Raw genomic sequence first — 17,217 nt, 5'->3', positions numbered from 1 at the left:
CTGAATTAGGCAATTTAATTTTCCTTAAACATGGGTATGTTCTCGCACGCAGGCCCTCCTGCTAATGCAGTGTCAAAAGATGCTGCTTGCTTTTTTGAAAAGCGCTCCCCCCCCCAAGGTAGACTCACAAAACAAGGGGCGTCGTGAGTGGCAGCAGGTGTCAGTGAAATCTTTGGAAGGTAGAATCATAGAGTTGGAAGAGACCCCAATGGCCATCGAGTCCAACCCCCTGCCAAGCAGGAAACACCATCAGAGCACTCCTGACATATGGTTGTCAAGCCTCTGCTTAAAGACCTCCAAAGAAGGAGACTCCATCACACTCCTTGGCAGCAAATTCCACTGTCGAGCAGCTCTTACTGTCAGGAAGTTCTTCCTAATGTTTAGGTGGAATCTTCTTTCTTGTAGTTTGGATCCATTGCTCCGTGTCCGCTTCTCTGGAGCAGCAGAAAACAACCTTTCTCCTTCCTCTATGTGACATCCTTTTATATATTTGAACATGGCTATCATATCACCCCTTAACCTCCTCTTCTCCAGGCTAAACATGCCCAGCTCCCTTAGCCGTTCCTCATAAGGCATCGTTTCCAGGCCTTTGACCATTTTGGTTGCCCTCCTCTGGACACGTTCCAGTTTGTGAGTGTCCTTCTTGAACTGTGGTGCCCAGAACTGGTAATGGAGTTTTAACACAAACCCAAAGTTGGAGATGAATGTTTCTCAGCGGGTGCTAGTAAAGGATGAAATGATGGAAGGAGAATGTGGTTTTTTTAAAAAAAAGGGTTACACGTCACCCCAATATCAGAGCAGTAAAAGAATCCAGGGCTTCCAAGCACTTATCCAGTTTGGATCGAAGGTCAGCGGAGAGGATTGTGGCTTCTTTGGGTATATGGTTTTGTTCGCATGCATATACAACCCAAGAATAAGGTGTGTGTGGGAGGGGTTTCACGGCCTTCGCACTCCAGCAGATCTCACTTCTCCATTAGGAACAGCTTTGGTTCCAGCACAGAGTAAGCATGTCTCTGTGTCTCCAGTTTCCAGTCTCTTTCCAGCTCTGATCAAACCAAGCCTGATGAGGAATGCTTGAAGGATCTGGGTATGTTTAGCTTGGAAAAGAGGAGACTGAGAGGAGAGAGGATTGTTGTTGTTCAGTTGTTTAGTCGTGTCCAACTCTTCATGACAGGCACTCCTGTCTTCCACTGCTTCCCGCAGTTTGGTCAAACTCATGCTGGTAGCTTTGAGAACACTGTCCCACCATCTCGTCCTCTGTCGTCCCCTTCTCCTTGTGCCCCCATCTTTCCCAACATCAGGGTCTTTTCCAGGGAGTCTTCTCTTCTCATGAGGTGGCCAAAGTCTTGGAGCCTCAGCTTCAGGATCTGTCCTTCCAGTGAGCACTCGAGAACACTGTCCAACCTGGAGCAGGAACCAGCAAGCCACTCCAGTGTCCCTGCCAAGAAAACTCCATGGACAAAGACAACAGGAGATAGAATAGACATCTGCAAATATCTCAAGGGCTGGCAAATGGAAGAGGGTGCAAGCTTGTTTTCTCCAGCTCTGGAGGGTAGGACTCAGACCGGTGATTCAAGTTATGAGAACAGAGATTCTGACTGACATACGGAAAACCTTTCTGACAGTAAGAGCTGTTTGACCATGGGATAGAAGGTGGTGGAGTCTCCTTCCTTGGAGGTTCTGAAACAGAGGCTGGATGGTCATCTGTCATGGATGCTTTAGATGAGATTCCGGCATTACTGGGGGTTGGACTAGATGACCCTCAGGGTCCCTTCCGACTCTACGATTCTGTGATCCCATACTGGCTATTGTTTTCCTACCTTTTCCTACATTTTTTCATCTCCGCCAAGCTAAGCAGTTGGCTCCTTACCTCTCTCGCCCTGACCTAGCCACTGTGATCCACACGATGGTCACCTCCAGACTGGATTATTGTAACTCGCTCTATGTGGGGCTGCCCTTGAGACTGACCCAGAAACTCCAGTGGGGTCCTCGCTGTGAGATCATATTCATCCGGTGCTACACCAGCTGCACTGCCTCCCGGTGGAGTACAGGGTCAGGTTTAAGGTGCTGGTTTTAACCTTTAAAGCCCTATACGGCCTAGGACCCTCGTACCTACAGGACCGCCTCTCCTGGTATGCCCCACAGAGAAATTTACGGTCTGCAAATAAAAACATCTTGGAGTTCCTGGGCCACAGAGGTTAGGCTGGCCTCAACTAGAGCCAGGGCTTTCTCGGCCGCGGCTCCAATCTGGTGGAACACTCTGTCACAAGAGACTAGCACCCTGCAGGACCTGACATCTTTCCGCAGTGCCTGCAAGGCAGAGCTGTTCCACCAGGCCTTTGGTCAGGGCGCAGGCTGACCCCCTCCTCTGGCAATCTGCACAGAATTTTGCTTGATGGTTGCCATCAATTTGATTTTAATTAATTTTATAATGAATGTTTTTAGAATGTTGGATTATTTTGATTGTTGTTAGCCGCCCTGAGCCCAGCTTCTGCTGGGGAGGGCGGGATATAAATAAAATTTATTATTATTATTATTATTTATTATTATTATTATTATTACCTAGCAGCTAGGAAAGGGGGTGCAGGAAAGGCCCACCTCTTAGCCTGGAGGTCACCATCACTCAGTCGCAGCTCTTGCAGCCCAACTCATTCTTTTGTGATGCTGCTGAGAACACAAGTGGCCAAGTCTTACAAAGTGCTCATCAAACTACTTCAGCAACCTCCTCTATTAAGAGTCTCACCCTCACTGGCTACAGGAGCTCAAGAACTGGAAGGTACTCAGGGCACCATCCAGATCAGGCACCCCCAAACTCGGCCCTCCAGATGTTTTGGGACCACAACTCCCATCAACCCTAGCTAACAGGACCCACTGTCAGGGATGATGGGAATTGTAGTCCCAAAAACATCTGGAGTTTGGGGATGCCTGATGCAGGTTGACCTCTCTCAATACCCGCAACAATAATATTCATCTTATGTAAAATAGAGCCTACAGATAAAAACAAACAGATCACGAATGGCATAGCCGATGCGGCTAATAGCCACCAATAGCCCTCCATGGATTTGCCCAGCACTCTTTTAAAGCCATCCAAATTCGGTGTTCATCGCTGCCTCCTGTGGCAGTGAGTTCCACAGGTTAACAGTGTGCTGGGTGAAGAAGGACTTATCTGCCCAGAATCCAGCAGCATCTCAGCTTCGTTGAATGTCTGGGACTCCTGGCGTTCCACAGGGCGGGTGCCACTACTGAGAAGGCCCTCCACCTGGTTCCCTGTAACTTGGCTTCTCGCAATGAGGGAACCACCAGAAGGCCCTCGGAGCTGGACCTCAGTGTCTGGGCAGAACGATGGGGGTGGAGACGCTCCTTCAGGTATACTGGGCCGAGGCCGTTTAGGGTTTTCAAGGTCAGCACCAGCACTTTGAATTGTGCTCGGAAACCTATTGGGAGCCAATGTAGGTCTTTCAGGACCGACCAGTGTTTTGTGGTCCTGGTGGCCACTCCCAGTCACCAGTTTAGCTACCACATTCTGGATTAGTTGTAGTTTCTGGGTCACCATCAAAGGTAGCCCCACATAGAGCGCATTGCAGTAGTCCAAGCGGGAGATAACCAGAGCATGCACTACTCTGGCGAGACCGTCTGCGGGCACGGAGGGTCTCATCCTGCGTACGAGATGGAGCTGATAAACAGCTGCCCTGGACACAGAATTAACCTGTGCCTCCAAAAGGACTCCCAGGCTGCGCACCTGGTCCTTCAGGGGCACAGTTGCCTCATTCAGGACCAGGGAGTCCCCCACACCCGCCTGCCCTCGGTCCCCCCAAAACAGTACTTCTGTCTTGTCAGGATTCAGCCTCAATCCATTAGCCGCCATCCATCCTCCAACCGCCTCCAGACACTCACACAAGTAAGTGCTAGTCTCTGCCTTACTGCATTGCAGGGGGTTGGACTAGATGACCCTGGGAGGGCCCTTCCAACTCTACAGTTCTGTGGTTCTGGAAATCCTTGTGGGTTCCCCTGGAGGCACCTGGCCGACCCGTGTTGACAGCAGGACCCTGCCAGGAAAGAGGAGCTGCCTGCGAGCCTTAGGCAAAGTGTGGAAAGCGCAGCCACGCAAATCACACAGAGGTCAGTCAAATCCAAAGCCCGAGCGCCGCAGAGTTTAATGAATCGCGTAACGACACTTCCGGTTCTCAATCGGCAGGGCCTGGGGCGGGGATGATGGGTGAGTGAGTGGCGGCAGCGACCTATCCCGAGTGCCCTGCGTAGGTATAGAAGCATCGGCGGTCTCGTTCGGCGCCGCGCTTTTTGCGCGTCCCCGCATTTCGTAGCCGCGCTCGAGTGGAAACCGGAAGTGTGTGGCCGCACGCATATCTCCTGGAAGGAAAAGAAAGAAAACCGCCGGGCGCGCGGGGCGATGACGTACACGGAAGCGGACGGAGCTGTGGACCTGGAGGCGGCGCGCAGCAGTGACGCCCGGGGCAGGTAGGCGAGGAATTGCCGGCTGAGGCAGCAGCCGGAAGAGCCGGGGATGGAGGAGAAGGAGCAGCTGAGGCGCCAGATTCGCCTGCTTCAAGGTGAGGGACCCAGGCGTCCGGGGGGGCCCTTGGGCCCGAGGGGAGGGGGGCGAGGGGCTTACTCTATATTATTATTATTATTATTATTATTATTATTATTATTATTGCATTCTTCTTCTTCAATACAACACATTGATATTATTATCATTGCTCCAACAATAGTATCACAGTGGTACCTCGGGTTACATACGCTTCAGGTTACAGACTCCGCTAACCCAGAAATAGTGCTTCAGTTTAAGAACTTTGCTTCAGGATACGAACAGAAATTGTGCTCCGGCGGCGCAGCAGCAGCAGCAGCAGGAGGCCCCATTAGCTAAAGTGGTGCTTCAGGTTAAGAACAGTTTCAGGTTAAGAACGGACCTTCGGAACGAATTAAGTACTTAACCAGAGGTAACACTGTATACTGCCCTATACCCAGAGGTCTCAGGGTGGTTCAACTCCGGTCCCTGCCCCAAGAGGCTTAGGTAAAGGTAAAGGGACCGCTGACCATAGGTCCAGTCGTGGCCGACTCTGGGGCTGCAACGCTCATCTCGCTTTATTGGCCAAGGGAGCCGGCGTACAGCTTCCGGATCATGTGGCCAGCAGGACTAAGCTGCTTCTGGCGAACCAGAGCAGCGGATGGAAACGCCATTTACCTTCCCGCCGGAACGATACCTATTTATCTACTTGTACTTTGACGTGCTTTCGAACTGCTAGGTGGGCAGGAGCAGGGACCGAGCAATGGGAGCTCACCCCGTCGCGGGGCAGTTAGGTTTAAATGTATTTGGGTTTGGTCGTCGATTATTTTTTTTTTGTATTGTAATGGGGCTTCATATGTTCTGTTCATTCGGGTGGGACGGAATATGACTTCTTACAGGCAGGGCTACATCCTGCAGAAACATGCATGATGCCGATCTATGTGGAATATGTCTTGGTTTGGAAATAAAATTGTGTTGCAGATCCTTCAAGGTACTGCTGGAGGGATGCTTGAAGGCATAACTAATGGAATCTTTTCCTTCTCTCCTTCTAGGTCTCATCAACAACCATAAAAACATCCATGGGAATACACCAATTGCCCCACCTGCCCCAGCACCTCAGTGGCAGAATCCCAGGCTGCCTGCCTTTAGCGGTACTGCTTTCTCTGCTAGATTTTCCCAGCAAACCCAGAGAGATTTTCAGCCTCGCCAGAGTGGTCCTAATGCCTGGAGAAAGAAATATTCTCTAGTCAACGTCCCGCCTCGGCCGGCACTTTGTTCTGCAACCAGCGTTTCTGCTAGTGCTTCTCGGACCAGCCTGAGCCACGCAAGCCCTGAGGCAACTGAGCCACAGGCTGCGCTCTCGGGAAGAAGCATCAGCCTCAGTGCAGATGGAAATATTGTCGTTGGGGTGCAGTCTGGCTCGGCAGCGGCCAGCACTGCTGCCCCAGGATCCCGTCTGAGCTCTGCGGAAGCAACAGAAGGCCCAGCTGTGTCTAGAGGATGTGTGAGCAGGACTGCTTGGCCTTCGGGTGCTGGCTCGAAAAAGACTAAAGCACTGAGCGCCTCCACCTTGTCTCAGTCGCTGCCTTGCAAGGCCTTTGCTAAGGAGAAGGTTGACATGCCTGCCGAGTGTTGGAAGGGGCCTTCTGTTCAGGGTGCATCGGAATCGGCCCCGGACTTGTGCAGGACTATCAGTGAGAGCGCCGTTACGTTGAAATCTGAGCCTCAGCAGCAGCCCCTGACATTGCCTGATCATAAAGTGAGTGGTCTGTTGGTGAGGAATGAACCAGCACCAGAGGTTCCAGCCCTGCGTAGTTCGCAGCAAACGCCTGCAGTGACGGAGAAGCCCAGCGCGCTGAGGCTTGCTGAGAAGTCTGCTGCTGCTTCGACTTGGGAAGTTCCTTCAGCTGTTGGGACGAGCCTCTCCAAGGACAAACATTCAGCACCTGCTCTCCATGGAGCTCCTACCTCGCCGGCCTCCATCAAATCTCCAAAGTTCAGGAGGAACAACTACACGTGGGTGGCGAATCCGAGCAAATCGCCCCGTACTGTGAAAAAATGGGCTTCTCCCAGAGCCTCTGAAAATGCACGCAAGTTTGCTGTTGGTGCAGAGAGAAGTCCCAAGTTACTCCCGAAGGGGGAATTGGGATCAAAGCAAAAGAAATCCAACCCGCAGTCCAAGCTGGGGGTTTCTTCCAGCCTGTACAAGTGGAAGGCCTCCAGTCTCCCGCTGTCTCCGTCTCCATCCACCTCTGCATTCACGTGGCAGCGTAAGGAATGTGTTGGGCTTGGAGTTTCTCATTCTGTGGGAGCTGGCGCTTCCGTTCAGACTGTGAGACGTGGGCCTCTTGGTCACGGCAGCCCCAGATCACCCTCTGGGAATAGTGGGTCTTTTAGTTACAAACTGAAGAGCCGGACCAAAATCATAAAGAGGAAGGGAAACGCCAGGTAAGTTACTGGTTGCGTTGGGAGAAATTCCCAAGACTTTCTCCTGGAGCAGGCATGTCCAACAGGTGGATCGTGATCTACCGGTAGATTGCAGGGTGTCTATGGTAGATGATGCTTAGTGATCTCCACCCCCCCCACCCAAAAAAGCTCAACAACTTTGCCTGTCAGTAACAATGGGTAGTATTTTTATAATGTGAGTAGATTGCAGTCTCTTGGGAGTTGAATGTGCCTGCCCTATAGTAATGCTTACCACTTCAATGCAGCTGCTGGGGCACATGAAAGCACTTGTTTTTGCATTGCAAAGTGTGGAATGAGCTCTGTCAGAGCCTGGGGATGAGAGTTCAGGTGGATTGTATGTTTGGGGCACCAGATGTGTCTGGGTAGGTAAAGCAGCGAGCAAATTCATGACAACCGTGGGATCCACTCTAGCTGGGAAAATGCTTCCCAGTTTTTTTCACCTGCTAGATTCTAATTTCTAGCAGTACATATAGTACCGTATTTTTTGCCCTATAAGACTCACTTTTTCCCTCCTAAAAAGTAAGGGGAAATGTGTGTGCGTCTTATGGAGCGAATGCAGGCTGCGCAGCTATCCCAGAAGCCAGAACAGCAAGAGGGATTGCTGCTTTCGCTGTGCAGCAATCCCTCTTGTTGTTCTGGCTTCTGAGATTCAGAATATTTTTTTTCTTGTTTTCCTCCTCCAAAAACTAGGTGCGTCTTGTGGTCCGCTGCGTCTTATAAAGCGAAAAATACGGTATCTGGTTATTTTCCCCCCTGGCCTGAAGTCCAGAGTCTTAGGTGCAAGAACACATAAGGGCACGTACCATTTCAGAATGCAGATATTAGGAGTGCATGAGTGCATTATTCCCCACATCAGAAACATCCTTCCTCTAGAAAGCTAGCATGCCAGGTTAAAGAATTGTAGGCTAAGCTATTCCCTGGTGTGCTAACTGTCGGTGTGCATGGAACATTAAGACATGCGATTCGCCTGTGTGAGGTTTTATGGTGGTTGCCTTCAAATATCTACCCTTGTATATTTCGTATTTCTTTCTTGTGGTCCCTAGTCCCTAACCCTCTGCTTCTATGTATTCCACCACACTCCCCGATGTTCTTTGATTCTAGTTTGCAGGGCTAAACATGTAGATCAGATTTTGCACAATTTCTTCCACAAAAACCAAGTAACATTCAGTCTGCTGGTGCAACTTATTGCAACTACAGAACATGAGGTTTTGGATTATTGGTCCCCCTTCACCACTTTCTAGTGCAGCGTTGGAAAGATGGGCTGGTACCTGTGATTATTTTACCAGCACCACTTCGTAATGAACACTATGCTGCTGTTGTTGTTGTTTAGTTGTGTCCGACTCTTTGTGACCCCATGGACCAGAGCATACCAGGCACTCCTGTCTTCCGCTGCCTCCCGCAGTTTGGTCCAACTCATGCTGGTAGCTTCAAGAACACTGTCCAGCCATCTTGTCCTCTGTCGTCCCCTTCTCCTTGCGCCCTCCATCTTTCCCAAAATCAGGGTCTTTTCTAGGGAGTCTTCTCTTCTCATGAGGTGGCCAAAGTCTTGGAGCCTCAGCTTCAGGATCTGTCCTTCCAGGGAGCACTCAGGGCTGATTTCCTTCAGAATGGAGAGGTTTGATCTTCTCGCAATCCATGGGACTCTCAAGAGTCTCCTCCAGCACCAGAATTCAAAAGCATCCATTCTATACTACTATACGATACACTATACTACTGAGCAGTATAAATATGCAGAACATATAACTTTCGTTGGATTTGCTTTTTGTAAGATGGACCTGGAAGGTGGAGCTATCAGTGGATGAAGCTCCATTCATCTCTGAGTGTATTTGAGTCACCTTTCTCTATGCGGGGGCTGGGCTGAATCATTCCTGCAGCTGCCTGGAGCCCTGATAGCATAAAAGGGGTTTTGGCTGAGAGCTCCCCCCCCCCCCATGTGAGACTGCCCTATGAATCTGCTCATGGTCCGAGTGTGATGTGCTTGAGGACTACACCACAGTGACTTCTTCTGTTCTTCCAGCTCCCCGACTGATAAGAGGAGCCCGTCCTTCCCTACCGTGCTTCTGAGAAGCCGCTATTGTCTCAGGAAAAGGAACTCTCCTCGGGGAAGGGGATCGCCCACTGCCAGGAAAGCCGGATCCAAAGGCCTGGTGCAGATTGGCAAGCACAGACTGCGCCGGCTGCCGGCATCCCGGACCCACCTTTTGGCCAAAGAAGGTAAGAACAAGCTTGGAAATCTGTTTCTTGGTTTACTGTTGTGCTTTTTAATACACCAGCGCCTTGTCCTGGGAACTCCTGTTGCTCTGGTTCGGAGAAGCATGGTGTTGGTTGAGATTCTCTCTCTTGCTTTGGCCAACTCTGCTGGAAGAGTTGGAGACCTGGCTGCGAGACTCCTTTCCCTAACAAAGATTTAAAAACTGGATTCTGGTTGCACATATTGGTCACGTGTGCTTACGTATATTACGTGTGGTGTAGTGGTTAAGAGCGGTAGACTCGTAATCTGGCGAACTGGGTTCGTGTCTCCGTTCCTCCACATGCAGCTGCTGGGTGACCTTGGGCCATAGCTGTCAACGTTTCCCATTTTTTAAGGGAAATTCCCTTATTCCGAATAGGATTCCTCGCAAGAAAAGGGAAAAGTTGACAGCTATGCCTTAGGCTAGTCACACTTCTCTGAAGTCTCTCAGCCCCACTCACCTCACAGAGTATTTGTTGTGGGGGAGGAAGGGAAAGGAGGACATTAGCCACTTTGAGACTCCTTCGGGTAGTGATAAAGCGGGGTATCAAATCCAAACTCTTCTTCTTTTTCGTCTTCTTCACGTGGCTTGGCCATGTCCTCTGTGTGATTTTTTCCTGGAAAGCCGGCAGTGTAAGTCACCGATTTGCTTCTCCAGCCCAACTGAACCGCATCTCGTTCCATTTCTTTGATTATTCTGTCCCTTTGGCACGACTTTTGAGCCGACTGCCCCCAAAATGGCAGCTAAGCATTTTGTTTTAGTGACTGGTTTAAAGAGCCATTTGGCTCCTAGCTTAACACATCTCAATTTCTAATACCGGCTGGGGGTTGGGGTGCTGTGGGAGGGAAAGGGGCTAGATTGCATTTTACTGATTTGTGAACTTCCTAGATGGTATGGGCAGGATAATGCAATGGAAAAAACAACCCCCTGCTACCTGTTAGTGCTTTGGGTTAAGAGTCCCTCTGGGCTCAGTCAGCATCTTGAGTGCCAGGTTGATGTGAAGTAATCATGTACGCTTATTTATAAAAAGTCTGGTGAAGGTGGGTCATTATTATTTTGTAGATTAAAAAACGCCGAAGCGTTGCACACAAATGCCAGAGTGCCTTGTTTGCTTGTTAAAGGGTTCTAGAAATTGTTCTGGTGTCTCCAGGATCCTCAGTTCCTCGTATGGAATTAATCCAAGTAAATGTTGTAAAGCCAAGCCTGACATCCCTGAGCAATTCAAGGTAGTTATGCACTCTTTAATGTGTTTGGCAAAGTTAAGAAAAACCTAGAGGAGTTTTGCTTTTAGGAAGAAGTGACTGCTTTTTGTAGCACTTTGTTGTTCACTTTCTCGCCACCTTCACTCCACCTGTATACATGTTGATTTATCAGCAACTAAATACACTAAAGAGGCAGACTCTTAACCAGGGAGTATTTTGGGAAGTGTCATCCTGGAATTTCTTGGCAACTGGGTGGTTTTTGTAGCTGTTTCTTGAGGGTTGGCCAAGTGCGGAACACTTGTAATCTTCTGGCAGTTTCACAGTTCTGAAAAGAGGCTGCTGCACCGGTAACTATTATGTGTGACTTCTTTTCAAGAATAAACTTCCCACACTCCTTTCCTCCATACTTTTGAGTCTTTGACATGTGGATATGTGTGACTTCTGACTTTTTAGGCAGCAGCTCTAAACACCTGTGAGTCAGTCAAATTGAACTCAGCGGGACTTACTTCTGAGCAGGCTCACATAGGATCCGGATGTTACAAAGACTGTTGGAATCGGTCCTGACTGCTCCCTAACTCGATGAGCTGCTGGCTTCATTCAGACCAGTGGCTCCCAAATTTTTGGGAATGGCAATCCGCAAGTCCAAATCCACATGAATTTCAGACCTTAGTTCAGGGGTCAGCAAACTTTTTCAACTTGTCCCTCAGACCTTGTGGGGGGCCGGACTATATTTTGGAAAAAAATAATAATGAACGAATTCCTATGCCCCACAAATAACCCAGAGATGCATTTAAAATAAAAGTACACATTGTACTCATGTAAAAACACGCTGATTCCCGGACTGTCTGTGGGCCGGATTGAGAAGGCGATTGGGCTGGATCCAGCCCCCGGGCCTTAGTTTGCCTACTCCTGCCTTAGTTCTTCTCTGCTGCCAGCAAGCAGTTCCCAAGGGTTGAAATGTAAGTCTCGAGCCTTTGCTATGTTCAGCTGTGAGTGTCAGCACAGCATTAAAATATGCCAACGAAACAAAAATCTGCAAGAGGTATTAATCTCAACCATTAGGGATTGCAAGAAATAATTATTTTGGGTTTTGCTTATAACCCATGACCCACCTGCACAGGCCTCAAGACCCACAGGGTGGGAAGCACTCATTCCGATGTTTGTATATTGGGTTATTAAACCAATATATGATTGGGACTTTTGCCTGTGCATGCAACCCTGTCACTACTCTGTTTGCAAAAAGAGTAACTCAAATCAGAAAGTGAAAGATATGCTCTTGGGACTCTTCTTGGGCCACAAGCCTTAACATGAGCCAGCAGTGTGATGCAGCAGCAAAAAATGTGAATGCTGTTCTAGGCGGCACCAACAGAAGTCTAGTGTCCAGAACAAGGGAAGTAACAGTACCACTCTATTCTTCCTTGGTCAGACCACACCTGGAATACTGTGTCCAGTTCTGGGCATCACAGTCTAAGAAGGATGTTAACAAGCTGGAAGATGTATGTGCAGAGGAGAGCAACCAAGGTGATCAAGGGTCTAGAAGCCAAGCCTTATGAGGAATGGTTGAAGGAACTGGGTATGTTTAGCTCGGAAGAGAGGAGATATGATAGATATCTTCAGCTATCTCAAGGGCTGTTCCATGGAAGATGGAGCAAGCTTGTTTTCTCCTGCTCCGGAGGGTAGGACTCGAACCCATGTCTTCAAGCTCCAAGAAAGGAGGTTGTGAACTCTCCTTCCTTGGAGCCTTTTAAGCAGAGGTTGGATGGCCATCTGTCATGGAAGCTTTAGCTGAGATTCCTGCATTGCAGGGGGTTGGACCAGATGACCTTTGGATCCCTCCCAACTCTACAATTCCATGATTCTCCAGGATCCTCCTTTTGGAAGGCACAGAGGATAAGTCTTTTCAGTTGTGGCACCCCTTTTGCACAAAGCTCTACCTAGTGAAGTCCTTCTGGGTCCTTCATTGACATATTTTCAGCATCTGGTAAAAACTTACCTTTCCCCTCATTACTATGTTGTTTTATGTTAGTTGGGCCTGTGAAGATTTTTGATGCTTGTATGGTTAGTGGTGTTGGTTTGTGGATTTTTAATGACTTGCATGCGTTTTCTGTAAAAGTATTTACCACATTTTTCTGTGTATAAGACTAGGTCCCCCCCCTCAAAAATAATGTCCAAAATTAGGGGGGTGTCTTATACACGGATAGTGTCTTCTTCCCTTTTCTTAAATCTGAGTCCCCCAAAATAGGGGGCGTCTTATACATGGGGGTGTCTTATAGACGGAAAAATACGGTATATTAGAATGTATTTTTGCTTATGCTTATAAATATTTTGCAAGTTGCTTGGGGACGTTTTTGTCTAGCAAGTCACTTAATCTCAGATTATTATCACGCCATAGTTTTCTTTTTTATGGTCCCAAACAGGAAGCCTTGGTTGCCAGCACTGGAACAAATCAGGATATCAAACCAACTTTAAGCTGTAGTTTAATATCACGAATTCTTTCCTAACTGGTCCCCACAGCTTTTTTGCTTTGGTCGAAATGGGAACAAACCAAAATGTTGTATGGCCTCTGTGCTTTGCCAGACCTTTGTGTTGATAAATTCAGTGTGTTGAAGGGGAGCATTTGCATTTATGGTGGCTTCAAGAGTGTGCAAAACTTTGTGGGTTGCTTTGGGCAAAATGGGTGATCAGTGGCACTCCATTTCACGTTTCGCACTGTCTTCATGGATGCGGATGCAAGCCAGCTTCTGGTCCAGGCCACCCCAAACCTCTGGTGTAACATGGTGTGAACCAATTCACTGAGCCTTCATCTGGGCTTGTCTAGATACTTGGGTGTGACTTTTGGGGCAGTGGGAGGCTGGCATAATCTGGCTTCTGTGAATCGCCTTCTGTCTTTTCGGGCGGTTGGCGAAGTGGCGGGTGTCCAATAGCAGGATAGACTATCGACAACAATATATTTTCCCATTTTAGAGTGGGCAGAAGCCCACCTCCCCACCCCTGCTTGGAGTTGCAGAACGGTTTGTCGAGGTGGATTCTTAACAGATTACTATCCTTCAGTTCTGTGGTCAGGCTGATGATAACTGTTCAGGTCTCCGACGAATCTGAGATCTTGCTCTTCATGCTTGCAAATTGCAAATGGGGCATGTGCTCTAAGGAGGTCTGAAATTGCCTGGAAACCTATACTCAAGATCCAGCATCCTTATAAGACACTTTTATGCCTCTCCTGGTATGACCCACAGAGGACCTTAAGGTCCCTAAATAGCAACACCCTTAGGTCCCGGGCCCTAAGGAAGTCAGATTAGCCAGAGCCAGGGCCTTTTCAACACTGGTTCCGGCCTGGTGGAACGCTCTGTCTCATGAGACCAGGGTCCTGCGGGATCTGATTTCTTTCCACAGGGCCTGTAAGACAGAGTTGTTCCGCCTGGCCTTTGGCTTGGAGTCAGTTTGATTCCCTCTCCCTCTTTCTTTTTTCCTTTCTCCTTCTGTGTTGGAACTCCTATTTGGGGACTTCCCTGGCTTTTTTCTGGCCCATGTAGGACCAGTCTGGATAGTTGGTCTTGGTGAAGACTTGACATTTTCATTCCCCCCCCCAAGTTTTCGATTGAGTTTCCACTGAAATGAGGCTGCATTTTAATGTTTTAATGTTGTATTTTAATCTTGTTTTTTAAGCTGTATTTCAATCAAGTGTTTTTATATTTGGTGTTAGCCGCCCTGAACCTGGTCTTGGCTGGGGAGGGCGGGGTATAAATAAAATTCATTATTATTATTATTATTATTATTATACGTTACTCTTGTTTGTATGCACGAGAGTCACATCTGGAGTGGCACACAAACCTTGAGGCAGACCATTTATTGGGGCAGCTTGCCTGGCTGATGTAGGGCCTCATCCTGCCTGGTGCTTGGTGCTGGAGGGGAGGGGGCGCTGCCGCTGGCAGCCGAGGGTCTGGGCCCCTGGGGGAGTCTTGTTCCTTAATGAAACAAGTGGGCAGCAGCATGGAGGGGGGGTCATGTTCGAGCGGCCGGGCGTTGTGAACCTTTCCTCACCCCAGTAAAATCAATGCTGTGACATTCCCCCTGCTTCTCTGATCGCTTGTGTCGACTCTGCTGACATCTGCTGGAGCTTTGGGTGTTCGGTACAAGACCCGGGCATGATTCTTTTGAGGGTTTATAAAGCAAACACTTTGGCACGGGGCTGCCGCCGCCTCTGTCTCCCAACTTTCCATCTCTCTAACATCGCCTGCTAGCAAAGGCTCCCTTGCTTGTGCGTGCAGGCAGCTGCTTGCGGTGTTTTCCGGAGGGTGCCCGTGGGGCTGTGACCCCCCTGTATGATTGGTGCCTGTCCAGACTCTTTGACTGACAGCCACAGAGTCAGGACGGGACCGTCCTCATTCCGGCAAGGGCTCACGTGACGCCTCCTCCCCTCTGACCTGTAGAGGGCAGTCTTGCCCCTTGCATTCTCCCTCGTCCACCTTTTTCTGGTAATTGATTGCCTAATTTCCTCTTTATGTGAAAGAAAGCAGATATCAAGTAATTTGCAGCAATAACCTGCTAATGCTGGGCCAGTATCAAAACTCCCATGTTCATTTCAAGTGGCAGATAAAACACTAATATATAATTATCCTTGCAAATTGGATTGTTTTAAATAACCAAAAGACTATGGCCAGGAGAAAACTATCCCATTTCCCTTGAGTTAGTATTGCGGCATAATTGCTGCGTTCAATCAATTTCCTTGGCATTAGAAATTCCATCACAATCAACATTAAGCTATATTCATTGTGATGGCTAAGAGCCGGGCCATTTCTCCTCTTTTCCTTAACTGGCAAAATTAATCAGGGAAAAGATTTTAAACATTTACCCGTGCGAAAGAGGTCAGCTCTGCCACTATATTGCTCAGCAGATAAGGGGGCTAATAAAAAGAAAATTGAATTACTAATGATCGCCAGGAACCGAGTATATAAAACCTGGCAATCGCCCGCTTCAGGAGAAAAGGAGAATCAATTTTCTTCGGACAAGGTGTGCTCATTTTTTATTTTGGCGCATATTATCAGCGATTTAATTTGAAAGCGCATAAACAGGAGGAAACAGTTAGGAAATAATGAGCCCGAAGGTGTAAAGTGCTACAGGATATATGCTGTACACAATTTATTTGGCACAACAGATAATCACTTTAATTGAATTCAAAACTGCATTGTTCAGCAGTGTGGCCTGCCTCTCTTTGCCCGTGGGGAATTGCAGAATATTACAAAGGTGCCAGAAGAGCCGTGTGTTTTTCTGTGTGTCCCTCCTTTGTAATGTCCCCCGCAAGGCACAACTGACGTGCCTTCGTTCATGCGTGGAAGGATGCAGGCTGTTGATAGTGTAATATTTAAAAGGCAATAGAAGTCTCCTTGGCTTCCACAGCACTTGGTGCCAGGGAGCGGCAAAGTGCCCAGCTTCTGCCTTGATGGATAACTTTTGCTCATGGAAGGATCCGTGTGGAGCAGGGAGTTGGCTTTCCCTCCCAGCTCTCCATGCTCCTGCCGTCCTGCGCATCTCGAGTAACTCTGCGTGAGAACTGCAGGTCATCTTTCCCACTTTCCAACTCAGTCGCATTGCTAAATCCAATATCCGGATATTGTGTCAGAGCTTTGAGGAGCCCAGGTTATTTTCCAACTTGCCACTGGGCCGTCTGATTGGAAACTTATATGACAGGGCGGTCACGGTTTTGGTAACCGGTGGAAAGAGCTGGTTCTGTGAGCTTTCCCTCTCTCAGTCAAACTCAGATGCCTACGACCTGGTGCACTAGAATCCCAAACAAACAATGCTCCCGATTTCAGCTGAACCAGCGGTAATTTAAACGTTTTTCTGTTCCTCCCCTTAGACTGCACCGACAGACTAGGTGGTTGTGTGTCTCCCCTTCTGCTAAGTGTACACATGCACTTAAAAATAGAGTGATACAGCATGTATGCATTTTTTTCTGCCTTGCACTAAAGCTTCATGACGTCCCAGTTGAGAACTGCAGGTTCAGGGAGCCTGTGTGAAGGGCGCAGAACTGAAAGTGCCAAATGGCATTTGGGTGGGTGGGCATGTGAAGCCCATAATTTGGGATTCGTGTAAGCCTTTATTGGAGCGGATTATTAGATGCTTAAGAGTTCCAAAAAACGGATAAGCACAGAATGCTTGTGTTTGGGGAATCAGAGAGATCGACGATTCCTTTGCTGCAGGGACATGTCCTTTGGAAAGGGGAAATATGAAAGTGCAACCCAGCAGGAACGTGCAAGATACAGAGAGTGGAAGTTTGCCGGAGCACAGCTGCAAGTTGCACGCCGTGCCTTCGATTCCATGGGGATGGCAGAGGAGACGAGGGATTGTGCTCCGCCTGTGTCACGCTATTGTTAATTTCACAAGTATCCCTCCCCCCTCCCACCCCTTTCAAGATCTGCAGTAAATGAGGATTGCTTAGGTTAATTACAGTTTCATGCTCAAGTTTCTAATGACGGAAGATGAGGGAGTGAAAACGCTGAGATTGCCGAGATAATACCTTGAAACAACGAGAATCCCGAGCTTGCTGTTGGGAGTGCGTCTGTGCAAAACGAAGATGTTATTTTCCTGTGCGTGGCTGGCTAATCGGTCTCAAACAGAAATAGGAAAGCAAGTCTCAATTCCATACTGAGTATATTAAAAGATGTTCACGGTGGGGGTTTATTTGGCCTCATTTTCAGAATTTCACTTCTGACCTCCGGTTGTCTTGGCCTGATTCTGCAAAGGTTTTTCACCTGCAAACTTTCATGGCTAGTCTTTGTGGAGCAAGGAAGTGTTG

At 48.5% G+C, this 17,217-nt stretch overlaps 1 protein-coding gene across 2 annotated transcripts in view; it reads left to right on the top strand.

Moving 5' to 3' along the window:
• The first annotated feature begins 4,386 nt into the window (after positions 1–4,386).
• The window catches only part of ZC3H3 (zinc finger CCCH-type containing 3), a 273,959-nt gene continuing 261,128 nt past the window's right edge, over positions 4,387–17,217 (top strand). The window contains exons 1-3 of one of the 2 annotated variants that reach the window (XM_083749076.1): positions 4,387–4,568; positions 5,578–6,973; positions 9,009–9,205. In XM_083749076.1, coding sequence (XP_083605202.1) covers positions 4,523–4,568; positions 5,578–6,973; positions 9,009–9,205 — 1,639 coding nt within the window. In that variant the 5' untranslated portion in view covers positions 4,387–4,522. The remainder of the gene's footprint in view (positions 4,569–5,577; positions 6,974–9,008; positions 9,206–17,217) is intronic. The other variant, XR_014566778.1, reaches the window with a different exon arrangement.

The sequence above is a fragment of the Podarcis gaigeae genome (assembly GCF_964106915.1).
Source record: "Podarcis gaigeae genome assembly, chromosome: 7".
NCBI classification, from domain to species: Eukaryota; Metazoa; Chordata; class Lepidosauria; order Squamata; family Lacertidae; genus Podarcis; species Podarcis gaigeae.
The sequence above is the reverse complement of the archived record's forward strand: the minus strand, read 5'-3'. Positions and strand labels throughout refer to the sequence as shown.